Below are 20,000 nucleotides of genomic sequence, written 5' to 3' on the forward strand. Positions count from 1 at the left end.
TCTCCAGGAAGGATATTTTTCCCCTCCAGCTTGTTTGTGCTCCATGTAAATAAATCACTGCAGAAATGAAAGAGCTTTAACTCATAATACTTAAAACCGGGTTAGTGAGCATGGTGTCAAAGGACAAGAACAACTCGATATATATCACCAGAGACTTTTCTACACGTTTTTTATTGATATGTTTGTAGGGTTTTTTTGTTTGTTTGTTTAATGAAGACTGGTTCAGTGAGAGATGTGCTATGAGCTTGCGCAGATGAATAGTGCTTGGACCCCTAATGATCGCTGCTGTATTATTAGTCATAGTAGTATTTATGATTGGGGGGCATGGTGGCTTAGTGGTTAGCACGTTCACCTCACACCTCCAGGGTTGGGGGTTCGATTCCCGCCTCCGCCTTGTGTGTGTGGAGTTTGCATGTTCTCCCTGTGCCTTGGGGGTTTCCTCCGGGTACTCCGGTTTCCTCCCCCGGTCCAAAGACATGCATGGTAGGTTGATTGGCATCTCTGGAAAATTGTCCGTAGTGTGTGAGTGTGTGAGTGAATGAGAGTGTGTGTGTGTGTGCCCTGTGATGGGTCGGCACTCCGTCCAGGGTGTATCCTGCCTCGATGCCCAGTGACGCCTGAGATAGGCACAGGCTCCACGTGACCCGAGAAGTTCGGATAAGCGTGAGTGAGTGAGTGAGTGAGTGAGTGAGTGAGTGGGTGAGATGGGTGGGAAGGGTTGGTTGTATTTTTCTCTTCAGTGCTCATTCCAGGAATCATTAAATCATGATTGTTCTCACTTTATGTTCTTTCTCATTGTCAGTTGGATTTGATCACTGACCTGTTGGGGACGCCGTCTCTGGAGGCCATGAGGACGGCGTGTGAAGGAGCCAGAGCTCATATACTGAGAGGACCACATAAACAGGTACGTCTAATGGCAGACTCCTGACTAGAGTTCGCACCGTCACATCAGATTTAGTCGCTTCTCTCATTTAGAGTTCAGTGTTCAGCCACGTTCTCGGAGGTGCCGATATTTTCAAGCACGCTTGATTCTGTGGGCAGTGAACTACGCAGCGTGAAACCCTCTGCGACTAGTCACATGTAACGCCGTGAGAAACAGCTGGGAGACTCCGAGAGGAATCCCTGAGGTCCTCGGACCAGGTTTATCATCCGTGTGGGAGAGCGAGAGTAAAATCTCAGCACAATAAAAATACTTCTGTATAGAATTTATTTGGCACGTTGTACAGAAATGGTTGAGTCCTGTCAGTGACCCAGAAAAATACCTGGGATTTTTTTTCTCCATGTAATCTGTATAAACAGGAGGTTGTAATCGAGAAAGTATATAACATTATTTTATCATTAACACAGAAAAAAGTTAGCCGTAGCATGTAGCTACCTACTATCATGTGTGCTGATAAGTGACTATATTGCGGTGAAGTAAAAGTGTATTAAACATTAATATACTTTAGGTACATTATCAAATGCGCTATCAGTAGCTCCGCCCCGCCCACAGCCCCGCCCACAGCCCCGCCCACAGCCCCTGACACAAGCGGTTCTTAAGTCTAGACCAGCAACGTTTTGGTGCTACTTAAGAACCACTTTTCCTGGTTTATAGCCGGTGCTTTGGCGGTCGAAACAGAAAGAACTGGTTCTAAATTAGGCTCCGAACCTGCACTCAAACTGCCTCGGTGGTAAAGGGGCAACAGACTGTAACCGTGACACGATCAGTTTAATGCCACAAATATCTGTGGATGTGTGTAATTTAGAAATGAGCTCATTTCAGGAGGACCAGGACTTGGTGTTGAGTGACAGCAGTGCTTTGACCTGTCATGTGGTGTTTCTGGCTCTTAGCTGAGCTCAGTGTTTGGCTCCTGAAGAGAGAGAGAGAGAGAGAGCGAGAGAGAGAGAGAGAGAGAAGAGGAGATAGAGAGAAGAGAGAGAGAAAAAAAGAAGAGAGAGGAGAGAGAGGAGAGAGAGAGAGATGAGAGAAGAGAGAGAGAGAGAAAAAAGAGTAAGAGAGGGAGAGGGAAAGAGAGGGAGGCGAGGGAGAGAGAGCGAGGGAACGAGAGAGAGGCAAGAGAGAGAGAGAGAGAAGAGAGAGAGAGAGAGAGAGAGGGAGAGGGAAAGAGAGAGAGAGAGAGAAAAAAGAGAGAAAAACAGAGGATAGGGATAAGATTTATATTACAGAGAGAGCTTAGAAACTACCCTCTCTCTATGGAAAAATGTCTCGCTCTTCCTCTATCTAGCTCTCTCTCCCCCCTCTCCCCTCTCTCTGTCTCTCTGTCTCTTTCCCTCTCTTTCTCTCTGTCTCTCTCTCTCTTTCCCTCTCTCTCTCTCTCTCTCTCTCTCTTTCCCCCCTCTCTCTCTCCCTCTCTGTCTTTCCTTCTCTCTCTTTCTCCCCCCCCCTCTCTCTGGAGGTGGTCTTCAGCTCAGTTTGACCCTGAGCTCGTCCCTTACCCCTCTGTTTGGACACAGTGACTGGGAGCAGGGGGACTGTGTGGGACTCGGAGGAGTTTGTTAAAGCAAACAGACTCATCAGAGCTTGTACAGAATTCTACTGAGCTGTTTGCTTTATTATTTACAGACATGATGTGGGAACGATTTTATTTATCTGTTTTCTTCTTGTACTGTTCTTACTGCTCCATCCTCTTATTGTCTTCTTTTTTTTACTTTACTTCTTTGTCTTGTTCTTTTATATCAATCATATTATCTTCATCATATTGTTTGTGCTTTTCTCTTTTTTTTTATCTTCTTTGTTTCTTTTGATCTTTTCGTTTTTTTCCCTTTTTTTTTGTTTTTCATCTTTTGTTTTTGTCTTCTTTTTCTTCTTCATTATCTTAATAGTTTTTCAGTTGTTCTTCTTGTCTTGTAGTTACTGCTCTATCCTCTTTGTCTCCTTTTTCAATTTTTTCTGTCTTTTCTTCTTTTATATCTATCATATTATCTTCATCATACTGTTCAACTTGTCCCTCTTTTTTGATCTTCTTTTTCATTAAATAATTTTTTAACTTTTCTTTCTTTCTTTTTTTTAAATTTATTAATTTTTTTATTTTATATTTTCTCCTTATTTTTGTTCATTTATTTATTTATTTATTTATTTATTTATTTTTAGAAATGTCCTCACTGTGGGACAATGAAGGTATATCATCATCCTCTTCCTCATAGTTTCTTCTTTTTCTTCAGATATTTTCCTCTGTTTTTTCTTCAACTTCTGTTTCCTCATCATCTCCTTCATAGTTTTTTTTGTTTTTCTCCATCTGCTTCTTGCCAGCACTGAGCCGTGTTGAGTCAGTGTACAGGGGCTGGTGGATTCTGCTGGAATGTGATTAGTAGGTGCTTCAGTAATTGCACTGTTGAGTTAATTAGCGGTGCTTGGACCCCGGCGCTCACTGCTTGCCTCTGTGTTATTAGTGGTTATAGCAGTAGAAGCTTGTGCTGTTATTTGATGAGTGTGAAGTTGTATTTACTCTCTTCAGTAATCTTTCTTTCTAGGATACTGAGACGACGTTTCGGGGAAATGTTATGTAGAGAAAATACATTTTTCCTGAAGTTTCTGATTGTCTAGTAGATTTCAATCGTCTGTGTGGTTGAGCGCTGTGGTGCTTTATGTCTTCACTTATGTCTTTAGCAAACTTTCTATGGTTAATGATTAATAAATGTGACAGAATAAAGCCCATGTAAGGAAGTCAGACTACTTGACTGCTACATCGGCTGGATAATTATCTTCATATTTGTGATTTTAACACTGATAGGAAATGAATTGTGGGCATTTTAGTCATTATTGCGTCTGGTTTTGCGGCTGCTTTATATTCATTTAACGGTTACAATGTCATAAAATGTTGTGTGTGTCTGTGGTGCTGGGTGTGTGTGTGTGTGTGGGGCTGGGTGTGTGTGTGGTGCTGGGTGTGTGTGTGGTGCTGGGTGTTGGCTCTGCAGTCCTCAGCAGCCTGCACAAAGAAAGTGATACCGAAGAACAGTAACTGCAGAGCAAGCAATACGGCCCTCCACTTCCTGTCTCGCATCGACCCACCACATGACCACCAGACCAGCTGTATACCTCCCTCTTTCTCACACATACACACTCACACACACACACACACACACACACACACACACACACACACACACACACACACACACACACAAATGCCTGAGCATTAATCTTATCCATTTGCTAAACTGGTGATTGTCATCAGAGCTAGACTAGGCCATTTTACCCCACCCTTTTTCTCATTTAAACACACACACACACACACACACACACACACACACACACACACACACACACACACACACACACACACACACACACACTGACATTTGGCTGACCTTGTCATTTGACTCTCTCTCTCTGGTCTGTGTGAGCTTGGCAGGCCTCAGTGCAGGATGTTTTAATCACATCTATCGACTGCTGCTCTATTTACAGGCATTGTTCTAGTGGGTGGGTTGGCACAGAGAGAATGGGCGGGGCTTCTGATGGTTAACTCCACCCCCACACACTCTTGTCTCTTGCACATGTTTTAATTACACACACACACTTTTTATTTTTTAAATCAAACTTTATTTCTCACTTCAGGCAAATGCTGTATTTTCTGCTGCTGGTTGACATTAGTGTGGTTTAGATCTGTTGTGGTTAGAATCTTCAGACTTTAGCAGGTGTAGAACTGTCTGTGTCTGTCTGTCTGTCTGTCTGACTGTCTGTCTGTCTGTATGTCTGTGTCTGTATGTATCTGTCTGTATGTCTGTGTCTGTCTGTATGTCTGTGTCTGTCTGTATGTCTGTCTGTATCTGTCTGTCTGTGTATGTCTGTCTGTCTGTCTATCTGTCTGTCTGTGTCTGTATGTCTGTCTGTCTATCTGTCTGTCCGTGTCTGTAGGTCTGTCTGTATCTGTCTGTGTCTGTCTGTCTGTATCTGTCTGTCTGTCTGTCTGTCTGTGTCTGTATGTCTGTCTGTATCTGTCTGTATGTCTGTGTCTGTCTGTCTGCCTGTATCTGTCTGTATGTCTGTGTCTGTCTGTCTGTATATCTGTCTGTCTGTGTGTGCCTGTGTCTGTCTGTCTGTGTGTGCCTGTGTCTGTCTGTCTGTGTGTCTGTGTCTGTCTGTCTGTCTGTCTGTCTGTGTCTGTCTGTATGTTTGTGTCTGTATGTGTGTCTGTCTGTGTATGTCTGTCTGTGTATGTCTGTCTGTATGTCTGTGTGTGTCTGTGTCTGTCTGTATGTGTGTCTGTCTGTATGTGTGTCTGTATGTGTGTCTGTCTGTCTGTCTGTCTGTATGTGTGTCTGTATGTCTGTGTCTGTCTGTCTGTGTGTGTCTGTGTCTTTCTGTGTGTGTCTGTCTGTATGTCTGTCTGTGTGTCTGTCTGTATGTCTGTCTGTGTCTGTCTGTCTGTGTGTGTCTGTGTCTGTATGTCTGTCTGTATGTCTGTCTGTGTGTCTGTCTGTATGTCTGTCTGTGTCTGTCTGTCTGTGTGTGTCTGTGTCTGTATGTCTGTCTGTATGTCTGTATGTATGTCTGTATGTCTGTGTCTGTCTGTATGTCTGTGTCTGTCTGTATGTCTGTCTGTATGTCTGTATGTCTGTGTCGGTCTGTATGTCTGTCTGTATGTCTGTCTGTATGTCTGTATGTCTGTGTCGGTCTGTATGTCTGTCTGTATGTCTGTATGTCTGTCTGTATGTCTGTATGTCTGTGTCGGTCTGTATGTCTGTGTCTGTCTGTATGTCTGTGTCTGTCTGTATGTCTGTGTCTGTCTGTATGTCTGTCTGTCTGTCTGTCTGTGTCTGTATGTCTGTGTCTGTCTGTATGTCTGTGTCTGTCTGTATGTCTGTCTGTATGTCTGTCTGTCTGTATGTCTGTCTGTATGTCTGTATGTCTGTCTGTATGTCTGTATGTCTGTGTCGGTCTGTATGTCTGTGTCTGTCTGTGTGTCTGTCTGTCTGTCTGTATGTCTGTCTGTGTCCGTATGTCTGTCTGTATGTCTGTCTGTGTCCGTATGTCTGTCTGTCTGTCTGTCTGTCTGTGTCTGTCTGTCTGTGTCTGTCTGTCTGTGTCCGTCTGTCTGTCTGTGTCTGTAGGTCTGTCTGTTTGTGTCTGTCTGTGTCTGTATGACTGGCTGTCTGTCTGTGTCTATTAGGGCTGCATGATTTGGGGAAAATGTCATATTGCGATTACTGAGGTGAATATTGCGATTGCGATATGCGATTGTGATATAATAAACAAATGGTATCATGAGTCAACTTGCTTGGTTCTCAAGGAAAATGCACACACAGATTACTGATAATGCTGAAATTTGTAACGAGCAACAGCGCGAAGCCGCAAACTCGTTCTGAATATTTTAAAGTCGTAACAGCTGATGAAGAAACGGAGACAATTGTAGACGAAAATGAAGACAGATTTTATCTTAGTTTTTATTTTATACAAAACATTTTCGTCTCGTCTAGTCTGACGAAATTACCACTACATATAACATTTTTTCTGGCCACCCGTTCAGTGTCCGTCTGCTCGGCATCCATCTTCACGCGTTCCGCGCTGCACACCGGAAAAAGTCACATGACCATACGCGCCACACATGCCACTGCCTAAACTGAAACTCAGTGGTCTTTTTTTTTATTGGCGGATAGCGGTGTAGTGTATGGAATAGGCAAACAGTTTTCAGAGAGAATGGGTTGTCATGTCCACACATGCATGTATTTATTATTTATTATTTAAAATCGCAGCATTTTGCTTCATATAATCACACAGGCCTGATATCTCGATTGCGATATGATTAATCGCGCAGCACAAGTCTGTATGACTGTCTGTGTCTGTGTCTGTGTCTGTCTGTGTCTGTCTGTGTCTGTGTCTGTATGTCTGTGTCTGTATGTCTGTGTCTGTGTATGTCTGTCTGTGTCTGTATGTCTGTGTCTGTCTGTATGTCTGTGTCTGTATGTCTGTGTCTGTATGTCTGTGTCTGTCTGTCTGTGTATGTCTGTCTGTCTGTGTATGTCTGTCTGTGTATGTTTGTCTGTCTGTGTCTGTCTGTCTGTGTCTGTCTGTCTGTGTCTGTATGTCTGTGTCTGTCTGTATGTCTGTGTCTGTATGTCTGTGTCTGTATGTCTGTGTCTGTCTGTCTGTGTATGTCTGTCTGTGTATGTTTGTCTGTCTGTGTCTGTCTGTCTGTGTCTGTATGTCTGTCTGTCTGTGTCTGTATGTCTGTGTCTGTCTGTCTGTGTCTGTATGTCTGTGTCTGTGTGTCTGTGTCTGTGTATGTCTGTCTGTGTCTGTATGTCTGTGTCTGTCTGTCTGTGTATGTCTGTCTGTGTGTGTATGTCTGTCTGTGTATGTTTGTCTGTCTGTGTCTGTCTGTCTGTGTCTGTATGTCTGTCTGTCTGTCTGTGTCTGTATGTCTGTGTCTGTCTGTCTGTGTCTGTATGTCTGTGTGTCTGTCTGTTTCTATGTCTGTCTATTTCTGTGTCTGTCAATCCCCCTGCCTTCCTTTCCCTTGGTCTCTCTCTCTCTCTCTCTCTCTCTCTCTCTCTCTCTCTCTCTCTCTCTCTCTCTCTCTCTCTCTCTGCCTCTCTCTCTCTCTCTCTCTCTCTGCCTCTCTCTCTCTCTGCCTCTCTGCCTCCCCCTCCCTCTCTCTGTCTGTGCCTTGCTAGGTAGCCTAGTGGTAAAAGTGTTGGATGACCGATTGGAAAGTCATGAGATCAAATCCCAGGTCCACCAATCTGCCCCTGAACAAGGCCCTTAACCCCAATTGCTCAGTTGTATAAAAATGAGATAAAATGTAATTCGCTCTGGATCAGGACATCTGCTAAATGCTGTAAAGTAAATGCCGACCCTGACTCTGAGACACAGAACATTCCTCTACGTAAATACTGTTCGGACTCGAAGGCTAGAAATACCTCGTAGGACCTTGCTTTATTTTCCTACAAATAATCTCACCTAAACATTTAGAAAGGTTTATCAAAAGAATTATTTGTATAAAAGGATATTAGGCGTACTGGCAGGTTTCAGGGAGTTGGTGTATTGTATTGTACGTGACAGTGTGCAGAGGAACAGGACGGAGTTAAGAGTCTCTCTTCAGCCGGAATCTGATTGATCATGAAGAACCGCTGCTGCTTCTCTGTGACGTGTCCATCAACAAGAGTGCTGAGAGAAAGAAAAGAAAAGAGCCTCGAGACAAATGTGGGATTTGGAGAGGTGTGTGTTCAGTAGAGGTCTTCTCGGGTCTAAACAAATGTACCTGACCCCAAGTGACCCAAATCACTTTTTACCCGAACCCGACGTGCATTTATTTATTTTTTTTAAAGAAAGACCCAACCCAAGACAAACCCGAAAAAATTAGACCCGAGTCTGTTCCACATGTCGCAAGCGGTCTTGGGAAATAGAGGAGAGGCTGGAAAAGGACTCGAGTCGATGCACACACACGAGATACAGTAGTTCGGGTCTTCTCAGGTCCGTTCGGTAAAAACACATTCATTTTAAATTACCCGAGACCCGATGCCGCTATTATTATACCCAACCTGTGTCCGAGGTACACGTTAAACGTGAAACCTCGGGTTTTCGGATCTAAGTGGACCTCCTAGTGTTCGGGCATTCTGGGTCCTGAAAGCCGCAAACTGGAGAACGGGGAAAAGAGGAGTGGAAGAGTAGAAGCAGGAATAGAGGAGTCTGGATCCTCTCGGGGTTTCTGGCTCTTTATGGATCTGAATCAACATCTAGGTTTCTTTAAAGCTGCTTTGTGACCATGTCTGTTGTGTTTCATCCAAATAAAACCGAAGAAGAAGATGAAAACGAAGAACGTTTTAAGAACGTTTTAAGATGAAGAGGAAAGAAGAAAACAAACAAGGGCAAAAAAAAAAAAAAACTAAGATGATGAAGAGGAAGAAAAAAAGATTTGGGGGGGAAAAAAAGAAAGAATCGATCTGAAATGAGAGGAGGATAGGAAGAGAAAGAGGAGTGAAGAAATGACAAGAAGGACTGGAACATCTCAGTCCACTGGGACCTTGTTACTAGGTATTAATTTTGCAGCTCTTTTAGGATCGGTCGGGGGGGGGGGGGGGTGAGAGAGAGAGAGGTCTTTTCAGCTTTCTAGCCTCTCATGAGCTGCTGTACAGATAGACATGAGAGCAGGGTCGAATCGTGCGCTTTGTGAATTCCCAAATCTACCTTATCAGCTGCACCACCTGCTTTCTGTGTGTGGAGAAGCTGCTCGGTTATCCAGAGACAGATGTACACGAGAGGCCTCGTTGTTTTTCTAAGAGGCGGCGGCAGCGTGATCGGGTTTCCATCCACACACACACACCAACACACACACACACACACACACAGCATCCCTCGTCCGTAGCAGAGGGTGGGCTGATGGTCAGAAGGTGGACTGGATTATCCGACTCCACTGGGTACAGAAAGCGGGGGAGTGTGGGGTGCCCTTGTTCAGAACTGGTGCAGATGTGGCCTCCCAGGTGGACCCGCCGTGTGTGGTCTCGTCTTTTCATGTTTTGCACAGCTATAAGGCACAGATGGCTGCATGACCTTTTCCTAAACCCACAGCGGTGCGTCGGTGTAACTAGCCACGTCTGCACGGTGCACTTCTCATTCAGGACCTACTATTAGTTCTGCTTTTAGGTGATGTATTATTCCTCGAATACGGCTTTATTTCTACATTTACATTTACAGCATTTGGCAGACGCCCTTATCCAGAGCGACGTACATAAGTGCTTAAATCTCTAACACTGAATACATTAATGCTGGTTCACTAGGTTACATACTTAAGATACCATGAGTTCAAAACATTTGTTCAAAGTTACAATGAAAAAGTGTCAAAGGTTTTTTTTTTTTAATGAAGATAAGGAAAGAAGTGCTAGTGAAGTGTTTCCTGAATAAGTAGGTCTTCAAAATAGCCAGTGACTCGGCTGTCCGGACCTCTAGGGGAAGTTCATTCCACCACCTCGGTGCCAGAACAGAGAAGAGTCTTGTAGTATACTTGCCTCTTACCCTGAGAGATGGTGGAACCAGTCGAGCAGTGCTGGTAGATCGGAGGGTGTGGGGTGCAGTGCGAGGAATGATGAGGGCTTCTACACAATTACCTTCAGATTTTTGAGTCTGAAAACACACTTACATGTTCACAGGAGCCAAATATGACACGGAAGTGATTCCAGATCTGCGTTTAATTACTTCACTTTTATTTCTAGAGGCCCAGAAAATAGAATTTCCTCCTGTTTTTATTGTCCACGTTGACGATCGAACGTCTCCGTCGTGTCTCGCTCCACGGTGGTGTTAATAACTCAGGACTTTGTAGTTCTTTTATATCTGGCCTGATGGGTAAAACAAATCCGCACAGACGTTTGTACTGTATCATCAGAGTAAACGTTGAGCTCAAACCCAGTTCTGCTCTCTGAGACGCTCCGAGTTCTCGTGCATGTAAAAAGCAGCTCAGATTTCTCTTCAACACTAAAACTCAGTGTCCTAACAGAGGGACAAACACACGGGTCTAAAACACAAACACACTGAAAGGACAACAGAGTCCTGACTCACTTTATACACAACATACATTCTTGTCTTTAATTATTATGTATGATTTGAACAGGAAGTGGATCTCTGTAGGAATAAAAGTGACAGATGGAATTTAATTAAAAAAATTCCACACATACTACACACACTGACTGTTCGGTTAGGGGCGTGGCTTCAGGAGCTGGTCACATGACCACATGTAGACATATTGTCAGTTCTTTTTATATTTTATGCTTTCAGTCGATATATAAATCAAAGAAGATAAATAGAATAAATATATATATATATATATAATAAGATAAAATCCAGCGTAAGCAGTAGCTCAGTGGTTAAGGTGTTTGACTACTGATTGGAAGGTCATTGGTTTGAATCCCAGGTCCAGCAAGGTCCTTAACCCTCAATTGCTCAGGTGTATAAAATAAAAAAAAAAAAAAAAAAGGAAGTCACTCTGGATAAGAGTGTCTGCTAAATGCTGTAAATGTAAGCTTTGCAAACATGTCTGATTCAGATGGGACAGTTAGTATGGGAGCGGCAGCAGGACATTCAGGACCGTCATCGAACTGAAGTGTGTACGTTACTGTACTTACATTACAATTACAGCACAGTGAAAATCTTTCTTCACATATACCACTGTTGGAGGTTGGGGATCAGAGCACAGGGTCAGATATGATATACCTGACCATGTGGGTGATAACATCTGTAACAATACCGAGCCAAGGTGTATGTGACCATGATCACCATTTAAAGCCATCCGGCTAGACGACATTATGACCCGGACATCCGGGAGACGATGAGCTCTTACACTGGATTTACATTTAAAGCGAAACCCCGTTTAAAGAACAAAGAGGAAAAACCTAAAAGTATAAAATGTTTCAGCAGCATTTGTCCTACGTTCTTCCTGACGCCCGTCACTGCCGCATACGCCGGAGCTTCGTCGTTAAGGTCTTCGCTCTCATCAAGTGCTACGGTCTGCTGAATGTTACATATTTTTTTACAGTTAAATGGAAACTTAAGGAATCTGACAGGCCGCAGTGTTTGGAACTGTCCGTCACTTTCTGGGCTTAATCGGTGAATCACACGGACATGACAGTCGTCCTAAACCCTCTGCTGTTTCAACTGAAACTGGGATCCTAACTGCTTTGGATTTGTGTGTGTGTGTGTGCGTGTGTGTGTGTGTGTGTTAAATCTCCTTAATGCTCTGTCTCCATCAGATTTCCGTTACACCACCGTACACACACTCAGACACCGAGCGCAGCCTGTTTAACTTAACTCACTTCACACTTTGGCATCTCTGTTGTTTCTGATGTCTCTCACACACTCTCACACACACACACACACACACACGGACGAGGACAGTGGGTTTAAGATGCCACTGGCCGATTCTCATTTCCTCTCTGAGGGCAGTGTGTCGATGTAACCAGATAAACAACTCAAGAAGAACGTATGATGTGCTGTGAACAGATACCTACTGTATAAACCTGTGGGGTCTCAACAAAATAGTTGCACAAGCTTTAGGGATTTTCTGTCATGTATGTGGGCTTGAGCGAAACCGTCAGGACGAACCGAGACTGTTTACTTTCATTAACAAACATGGCGGCACCGCGGGATGCCGTTCGTTCATCTGACTTTAGCTTACGAGCAGAACCAGCTAACTCCATTAGACGGGTAGCATGGAGTCGCACACAGACGTCCCTGTCAGAGCCCCCGTGCTCAGAGCTGCAGAGATTATCCTCATCTCCAGGATGTTTTCTATGAAAGGGACCATAAAGTATGAGACAAACCTTTCTGAAGCATTTAAACCATCCACTCGGTATTTCACACATCCACAGATATTTGTGGCATTAAACTGATCGTGTCACGGTTACACTCTGTTGCCCCTTTACCACCGAGGCAGTTTGAGTGCAGGTTCGGAGCCTAATTTAGAACCAGTTCTTTCTGTTTCGACCGCCAAAGCGCCGGCTATAAACCAGGAAAAGTGGTTCTTAAGTAGCACCAAAACGTTGCTGGTCTAGACTTAAGAACCGCTTGCGTCAGGGGCTGTGGGCGGGGCTGTGGGCGGGGCTGTGGGCGGGGCTACTGTTAGCGCATTTAATAATGTACCTAAAGTATATTAATACACTTTAATACACTTTTACTTTACCACGATATGATACATTATCAGCACACATGATAGTAGGTAGCTACATGCTAAGGCTAACTTTTTATGATACTATGATAAAATAATCCTCCTGTTTATACAGATTACACGGAGCCGCACGTACATGTTGGATTCGCCGAGTTTGGATGCCAGTGTAGGTTCACAAAGCCATGAGCATTAGCAGTAAAGCAACATCCGCCATTGTTGTTGTTGTGTTTGTGTTTGTCGCTGTGTAACGTGACACGTATACAGTGACGTCACACTCGGCTCTGTGATGCTCTCTAACCGATGGAAAGGCAAACCGGTTCTTAGAAGGTTCGCCAGTGGAACCAACTTTGAACCAGCACTAGTTCTGAACCAGCACCCGGTTCTTTTTGGTGGAAAAAGGGGTAGTAGTGTTTGTTCCCGGTTCCTCTGCAGTGTCGCTCTGGTTTTAGACTCGAACCCCGGTGTGTTTGCGTTCACATTCATCATCACAAACCTGCACAGACAGACAAAGTTGTGATGGAGTTAGATCATTTTAATCACATGCACAAAGGAGCGTTTAAGGTTCGGCTGCTTAAACAGGAAGTAATCCTACATCGAGGATCACTTTGGTGTAGTCGAGTGAGTGGATGATGAGTTCGGTCTGTTGTGCTGGATGACTCGGTCAGTGAGGGTGGAATGTGGCGGAGTTGAGTGGAGCTGAAAGCCTGAGCTGTTGATGACGGCATGCGTCGGCTTTCCTGACTCATCGTTACTTTAATTGAGCTTTTTTTTTCCATCACGAGGTGTGGAGAGCCCCTCAGCCTCCTCTTCAGCTGTCTAAAGCCGTGCCTCGGGTTAATCCCGATCTAACGCCGGCGTGCACCGTCACGCCGCCGCATGCAAACGTTCGCCTGACCTGTTGCCCTGTTGTGCACAAATTAACGGTCCGGTCGCTATTTTAATCCTTTCCATTACATCTAGGGTCCCGACGGTGTCCTCTTGGTGTAGAACACTCATTCCTTCTCTTTTCTCCCGAGGCTTTCTCTTCACTTCGTCAGAATTCTCCCAATGAGCATGAATCACCATCCAGCCAGCGTTCGCGTCTGTTCTCTAAACTCCCAACAAAAAAAATCTAATCAGAGAAAACAAACGATTACCACTGGGCTTTTTCAATCAGTGCTGCTGGCGAGCAGGCGCAGGGGTAGTCGGGTGGGCGGGGGAGATAATTAGACAGGGTTAAAAATAACACTGCTCATTGTTTGTGCTGTCCCACATCCTCCACAGCTATCAGCACACACATCGCTGACTGTTAGGACGAACCAGACAGTCCGGTGCCGGAGCCTCCTTCATGGCTGGCTGAAGAAGTCCCTTGAACTGAACACTCGCTGTATGTTTTGTTGTAAATAATATTTCGCAGCTGAAGGAGCGTCTTTAGTGAGAACGGGAGGCTTGTGATCGGTAACAATTACGATGGCAGCACGCTGTGCAGCAATGAGCTTGGTAATTGTTGGGCAAAGCTGCGTCGATGCGTGTTTATTAGGTTTAACAGAATATAACCTATATTATAATATTGTGATGGTGTCATAAAGACAGCTGTTAGAGGTTATTAACCCCGTGTTAACCTTTTAGCAGCCGGCTATTATCACTCAGAGACATCCAGCTTTGGTCCTGAGCTTTCAGCAAAGCATTTAGTTAACTTGAGTCTTCTCTTCCTGTTTCCACAGCCCTCACTTCCTGTCCTTTACACCCTGTCCAGTCAGGCGACCCATGAGGCAGTTCATCTGCTCTGCAGGATGCTGGTCTTCGACCCGGTGAGTTTTACTGTAAAGTCTTATTATGCAAGTCCCTATCTATCCATCCATCTATCCATCCATCTATCTATCTATTTATCCATCCATTTATTTATCCATCCATTTATCCGTCTATCTTCATTTTATATATCAAATTAGCCTTTCGTTTAAATATTCATATATTCTAATCAAATTTAACTATTTTAACATTTTATCAAAATATATTTTATTTTTATTTGCTAGAAATCAGATAAAAATCATTGTCGAGTTTTTGGAGCTTAATTGCTGGTGTTCTTACTTTATTGTAATGTTCATTTCTCTGCAGCTGTTACCATTTTTATTTTTCACTGAATATATATTTAATTATTTATTTAAGTTGATTTAAGGTTTGTTTCAGTGTGAAGAGATTTTCAGTTGTTTAACTCGGACTTAGTGAGAATAGGAATGAAGATTCTTTCTTTCTTTCTTTCTTTCTCTTTTTCTAATTTTTTACATTAATATTTTGAAAAAAAAAATATATATCTTTCTTTCTTTGTTCTTTCCACTGTCTTCTTTCTTTCCACTGTCTTCTTTCTTTCTTTTTCTTTCTGTTTTTCTTTCTTTCCACTGTCTTCTTTCTTTCTTTCTTTCCTTCCACTGTTTTTCTTTCTTTTTCTTTCTTTCCACTGTCTTCTTTCTTTCATTCTTTTTTCTTTCTTTCCACTGTCTTCTTTCTTTCATTCTTTTTTCTTTCTTTATTCCTTTCTTTTTTCTTTCTTTCTTTCTTTCTTTCTTTCTTTCTTTCTTTTGTTCTTTTGTTCTTTTCTTCTTTCTTTCTTTCTGATTGGCCCGGCTCAGTACAGCGACTCTGTACTCCTCCTGCCCCCGTGTGAACATTCAGTTGTTAACCTAAAGCTCAGAAGACAAACCTTGTTCCTTACAAACTAATTTAAAGAATTTTTTTTTTAACACAAGTGCTTTTGGAGAATTTAGAGAAAAAAAACAGATGTTTTGCTTAAATATTTAAACCCTAGAGAAATGTCCAGGTTTTTTTGTTACAGCTTTAAACTGAAATCTCCATCACTGACATTTGACATGTTTTATATAGATGTGTCTAACAACATATTTGTTCTCGTATAAAACACTTTTAACACAAAGCTCACACAGACAAAAGACAAGCAGACATTTCTGGATACGTCTCACATCTGGATCCTGTGATATTTCTGTTAGATCTTCGTGGTAAATTCTGCTGAAGATCTGTCAGACTGATCAGGTTCTTGGTCCTGACCCACTCCGGTGTACGTTTTGGTTATTTGTTCAGACTCCTTGTCTTGTTGGAAGGTGAACATCTGCAGAAGGAACTGCGTTTTATTTTATTATTGTTTTGTATTTGGCTCGAAAACATCTCCAGAACGTGATGCTACCACCACCGTGCTTCAGTGTCCATGATCTTCTCACAGTGTTAGCACTTTGTGGCCAAACTATTGGTGTGTTCACACTAGAGCACTTTTACTTTGAGCTCTATCTGTGTGTAAAAGTGTTTGTCTCTGCAGTCTAAGAGGATCTCAGCTAAAGATGCTCTGGCTCACCCGTACCTGGATGAAGGACGTCTGCGCTACCACACCTGTATGTGTAAATGCTGCTACACCACGTCGTCTGGCCGAGTTTACACCAGCGACTTCGAGCCCGTCACCAACCCAAAGTTCGACGATGGCTTCGAGAAAAATCTAACATCGGTGCGGCAGGTCAAAGGTACGGAGGTCTATTTCATCTCATTTTCCAGCTTCTCTTTTTAGCTGTCTTTCTATCCATCATTTTTCTTTTTTTGTACCATCTGTTTTGGTTTGTTTATCTTATTTTTTCTGTTTACTTCATTCTTTTTTTTTGTCTTTCTTTTTTTCTTTCTTTCCACTGTCTTTCTTTCTTTCTTTTTCTTTCTTTCTTTCCATTGTCTTTCTTTCTTTCTTTCTTTCTTTCTTTCTTTCTTTCTTTCTTTCTTTCTTTCTTTCTTTCTTTCCACTGTCTTTCTTTCTTTCTTTTTCTTTTCTTTTTCCATTGTCTTTCTTTCTTTCTTTCTTTCTTTCTTTCTTTCTTTCTTTCTTTCTTTCTTTCTTTCTTTCTTTCTTTCTTGCTTTCCACTGTCTTTCTTTCTTTCTTTCCACTGTCTTTCTTTCTTTTTTCTTTCTTTATTTTTTCTTTCTTTCCACTGTCTGTCTGTCTGACTCTATCTATCTATCTATCTATCTATCTATCTATCTATCTATCTATCTATCTATCTATCTATCTATCTATCTATCTACAGTATCCATCCATCTATCTATCTATCCATCTATCCTACGTACTCATCATGCCCCTGTGTGTTTTCTCCCACTGCTGCTGTTTGTTTTGTTTTTTTTTCTCCACTCGTTTTCCCCCCTCTGTTCTCTGAGGCCCCTCCATCAGTGGTGGCCTTTCACTCAGAGTGGCTGTTAGAGAAGGCCTGCAGGCTTAGAAGCAGGCTTACCCTGCGATCGGCCCAAAATAGCCCTGCCCTTCCTCCTCCTTCCTCTTCCTCATGCCCTGTATGTACTGTGTTACTGCTGGAGGATTAGTGAGGGTGTACGTCAGTTGCCTGGGGACTGAAAGCACATTAGGGCTTGTAGAGAGGAGAGGAGAGGAGAGGAGAGGAGAGGAGAGGAGAGGAGAGGTAGTTTGGGTCTAGAATCAGTTGGACATCAGTCAATTCTGCATGTTGCCTAAATCCAGAGGCACTGAATGATGTAGAGTGGATGTTAAAATACAGAAAAATACATGTAAAATATTTTAGCTAATAATAAACTTTGTCTGTCTGTCTATCTATCTATCTATCTATCTGTCTATCTATCTATCTATCTATCTATCTATCTATCTATCTATCTCTCAAATGCATGTATGTTTTATGAATTCTTTTTACACAATACTAATGGGACTCATCATTTTAGTGATGTGTCTTTTATATAAAGATATGAAGTATTTTATAAAGGTAAACAAATAATAATATTAGTCTTTGGTATACATTTTCTTGCTCTCTTTTTTCTTTCTTTCTTTTGTACTAAACTCTCCAATTTCTCTCCTTTTTTCCTCCCCACACAGAGATCATTCATCAGTTCATCCTGGAGCAGCAGAAGGGGAATCGGGTCCCTTTGTGTATAAATCCCCAGTCGGCTGCTTTCAAAAGCTTTATCAGGTGAGACGACAAGCTACAGTCTTTTGTCTTACCAGCAGAGGGCGCCATTGCCTCTCACTTAAACAGTGCCCGTGTTTGAGAGAAGGTCAGACGTCGAGATAAACACAGTGATTTATTTATTTGTTTGTTTGCACCGAGGCCTGTAAATAAATCAAACCAATTGACTTCAGATTTAAATTAGTTGCTTGAAAATCAAATATCGCATTTGATCAGAATTTCTGCGTTCATTTTCTGCTATTTTTTAATTTAGATCTGTTTAACAACGGTTTAAGAACACCCAAATTTGGGTTGAGCAAAAGTATCGGAACAGCTTTAATTTATAATTGCTGAATCCCCTGTGGTTCGATTCCCACCTCCGCCGTGTGTGTGTGGAGTTTGCATGTTCTCCCCGTGCCTCGGGGGTTTCCTCCGGGTACTCCGGTTTCCTCCCCCAGTCCAAAGACATGCATGGTAGGTTGATTGGCATCTCTGGAAAATTGTCCGTAGTGTGTGAGTGAATGAGAGTGTGTGGGCCCTTCGATGGGTTGGCACGCCGTCCAGGGCGTATCCTGCCTCGATGCCCGATGACGCCTGAGATAGGCACAGGCTCCCCGTGACCCGGGAAGTTCGGATAAGCGGTAGAAAATGAATGAATGAATGAATCCCCTGCTGTTGGTCATGATAACATTTCTCCCAGTAAGACTGGATTCATTTCTCTGTACATTTTTAGAAAGAAGGTTTCTGTAGACTTCTGAATTCATTCTGTTGCTTCCATCAATAAGGATTAGAGAGAAGGGTTAAAGGCTTTGCTCAGGGGCCCAACAGTGGCACTGAAGCATTGAACCCTGATCCTCCAATTAACAACTCGGAGCCTGAACCACTTGAGCCACCACTGCCTTGATCTTGGCTGTTAGTATAGTCAGGTTTGGCATCATCTGGGTTGGAGTGAAAACCTTCACCCAAACTTGCCCTTTGTGGATAAGATTGAACAACCCTGTTTAAAAGAGTTACTCTAACAGGATCCATCTGTGCAACAAGTGGGCAAGTCGTGGCCTAATGGTTAGAGAGTCTGACTCGTAATCCTAAGGTTGTGGGTTCGAGTCTCGGGTCGGCAATACCACGACTGAGGTGCCCTTGAGCAAGGCACCGAACCCCCCAACTGCTCCCCGGGCGCCGCAGCATAAATGGTTTTAGAGAATATTAGAAAGAAAGAATAATAAACAAATAATTAATAATAAATAAAATTTGAGTGACTAAACGTTTAAAGTGTTTGTTTGTGACGTTAGACGGCGACGTAACGTAAACTCTTTTTTTTTTTCTGTTCTAGCTCGACAGTAGCTCAGCCTTCCGAGATGCCTCCGTCTCCTCTGGTGTGGGAGTAGCTAATGATGAACGATGAACATGACGATGACGACGGTGATGACGATGAAGACATGAAGGAGGTGGCGGTGACGGTGGCGGTGGCCGCCCACCCTACACAAATACGAACACACACGAACACACACCTCCGGACTACTGATGCCCCTTAAAAAGAAAAAAAAACCTGCGTAGCATTTCACTGGAGTTAGCACTTAGCCGAGCGGCTGATGTGTGTGTGTGTGTACTGTAATACTAACTAAACCTAAATGAAGTTGTAAAGAAGCAACCACTGCTGATTCAGATGAGAAAGATTTGTGAAGAAGTATATATATAAATATATATAGAGGAAGGGCGGGCGGGCGGACAGGCAGGTGGGCGTATGTGCAGGGTGTGTAACGTACAGTAGAAGTATTTCCACTGCTCTGTGATCTGTACAGTGGTATGTGTAGGTATATGAGAGAGCGAAAAAGAGAGAGAAGTGTGCACACACGAAACACGCGAAACACAATCGCACGCCGACGGATGAAGACGGACGGCCTCTGTGGACTAGTTTGTGTGTTCGATGGAAGGAAGGCTGTTGCCGTGCATCTGCTCTGTACGTCATGCTTTATTTATTCACTGATGGAGAGAACGGGTGCAATTGCTCTGTATAGCACGGAGGGCAAAAGCGCACTTTCTACCTCTCTCTCTCTCTCTCTCACACACATACGCGTATACACACACATATGTATACACACCCCGGCCTCCTAGCGCATTTTCCAGCTCATCACTGTTCCATTAATTTATTTAATTATTTACTAGTGAATTTTTCCTAGCTTGTTCTTGGTTTTTTTTTTAGGTCGCTATATTGTCATTTTATGCTCTTTCTCACACTCGTTCAGAACCAGAACAAGAAATCAGTATTTCAGTACATCAGATTGCAGAGATACTAACGGCAAAGCCACTTACAAGATCGCCGTACACGGTGTGTGATGTTCTCCATACAGTAATTCATAGAGAAATCGCTTGGGCCCAAATAGTTAGGCGTCTGAGGTAAATGGGCCAAAATCAGGAGCGGTGTCCCTCAAGGTTTAATGCTGGGGCAGATCCCAGAGCCCAGCAGTCACACTAGCAATC

The 20,000-nt window shown here is 43.1% G+C and overlaps 1 protein-coding gene across 1 annotated transcript in view; it reads left to right on the top strand.

The window, feature by feature from the left end:
- nlk2 (nemo-like kinase, type 2) overlaps positions 1 to 20,000 on the top strand; it is an 85,092-nt gene that overhangs the window by 62,519 nt on the left and 2,573 nt on the right. The window contains exons 7-11 of the mRNA XM_047820434.1: positions 803 to 904; positions 14,297 to 14,383; positions 15,895 to 16,093; positions 17,453 to 17,546; positions 18,853 to 20,000. The exon at positions 18,853 to 20,000 is cut by the window's right edge and continues 2,573 nt beyond it. Coding sequence (XP_047676390.1) covers positions 803 to 904; positions 14,297 to 14,383; positions 15,895 to 16,093; positions 17,453 to 17,546; positions 18,853 to 18,907 — 537 coding nt within the window. The 3' untranslated portion in view covers positions 18,908 to 20,000. The remainder of the gene's footprint in view (positions 1 to 802; positions 905 to 14,296; positions 14,384 to 15,894; positions 16,094 to 17,452; positions 17,547 to 18,852) is intronic.

The sequence above is a fragment of the Tachysurus fulvidraco genome, chromosome 11 (genome assembly GCF_022655615.1).
Source record: "Tachysurus fulvidraco isolate hzauxx_2018 chromosome 11, HZAU_PFXX_2.0, whole genome shotgun sequence".
Taxonomy (NCBI): Eukaryota; Metazoa; Chordata; class Actinopteri; order Siluriformes; family Bagridae; genus Tachysurus; species Tachysurus fulvidraco.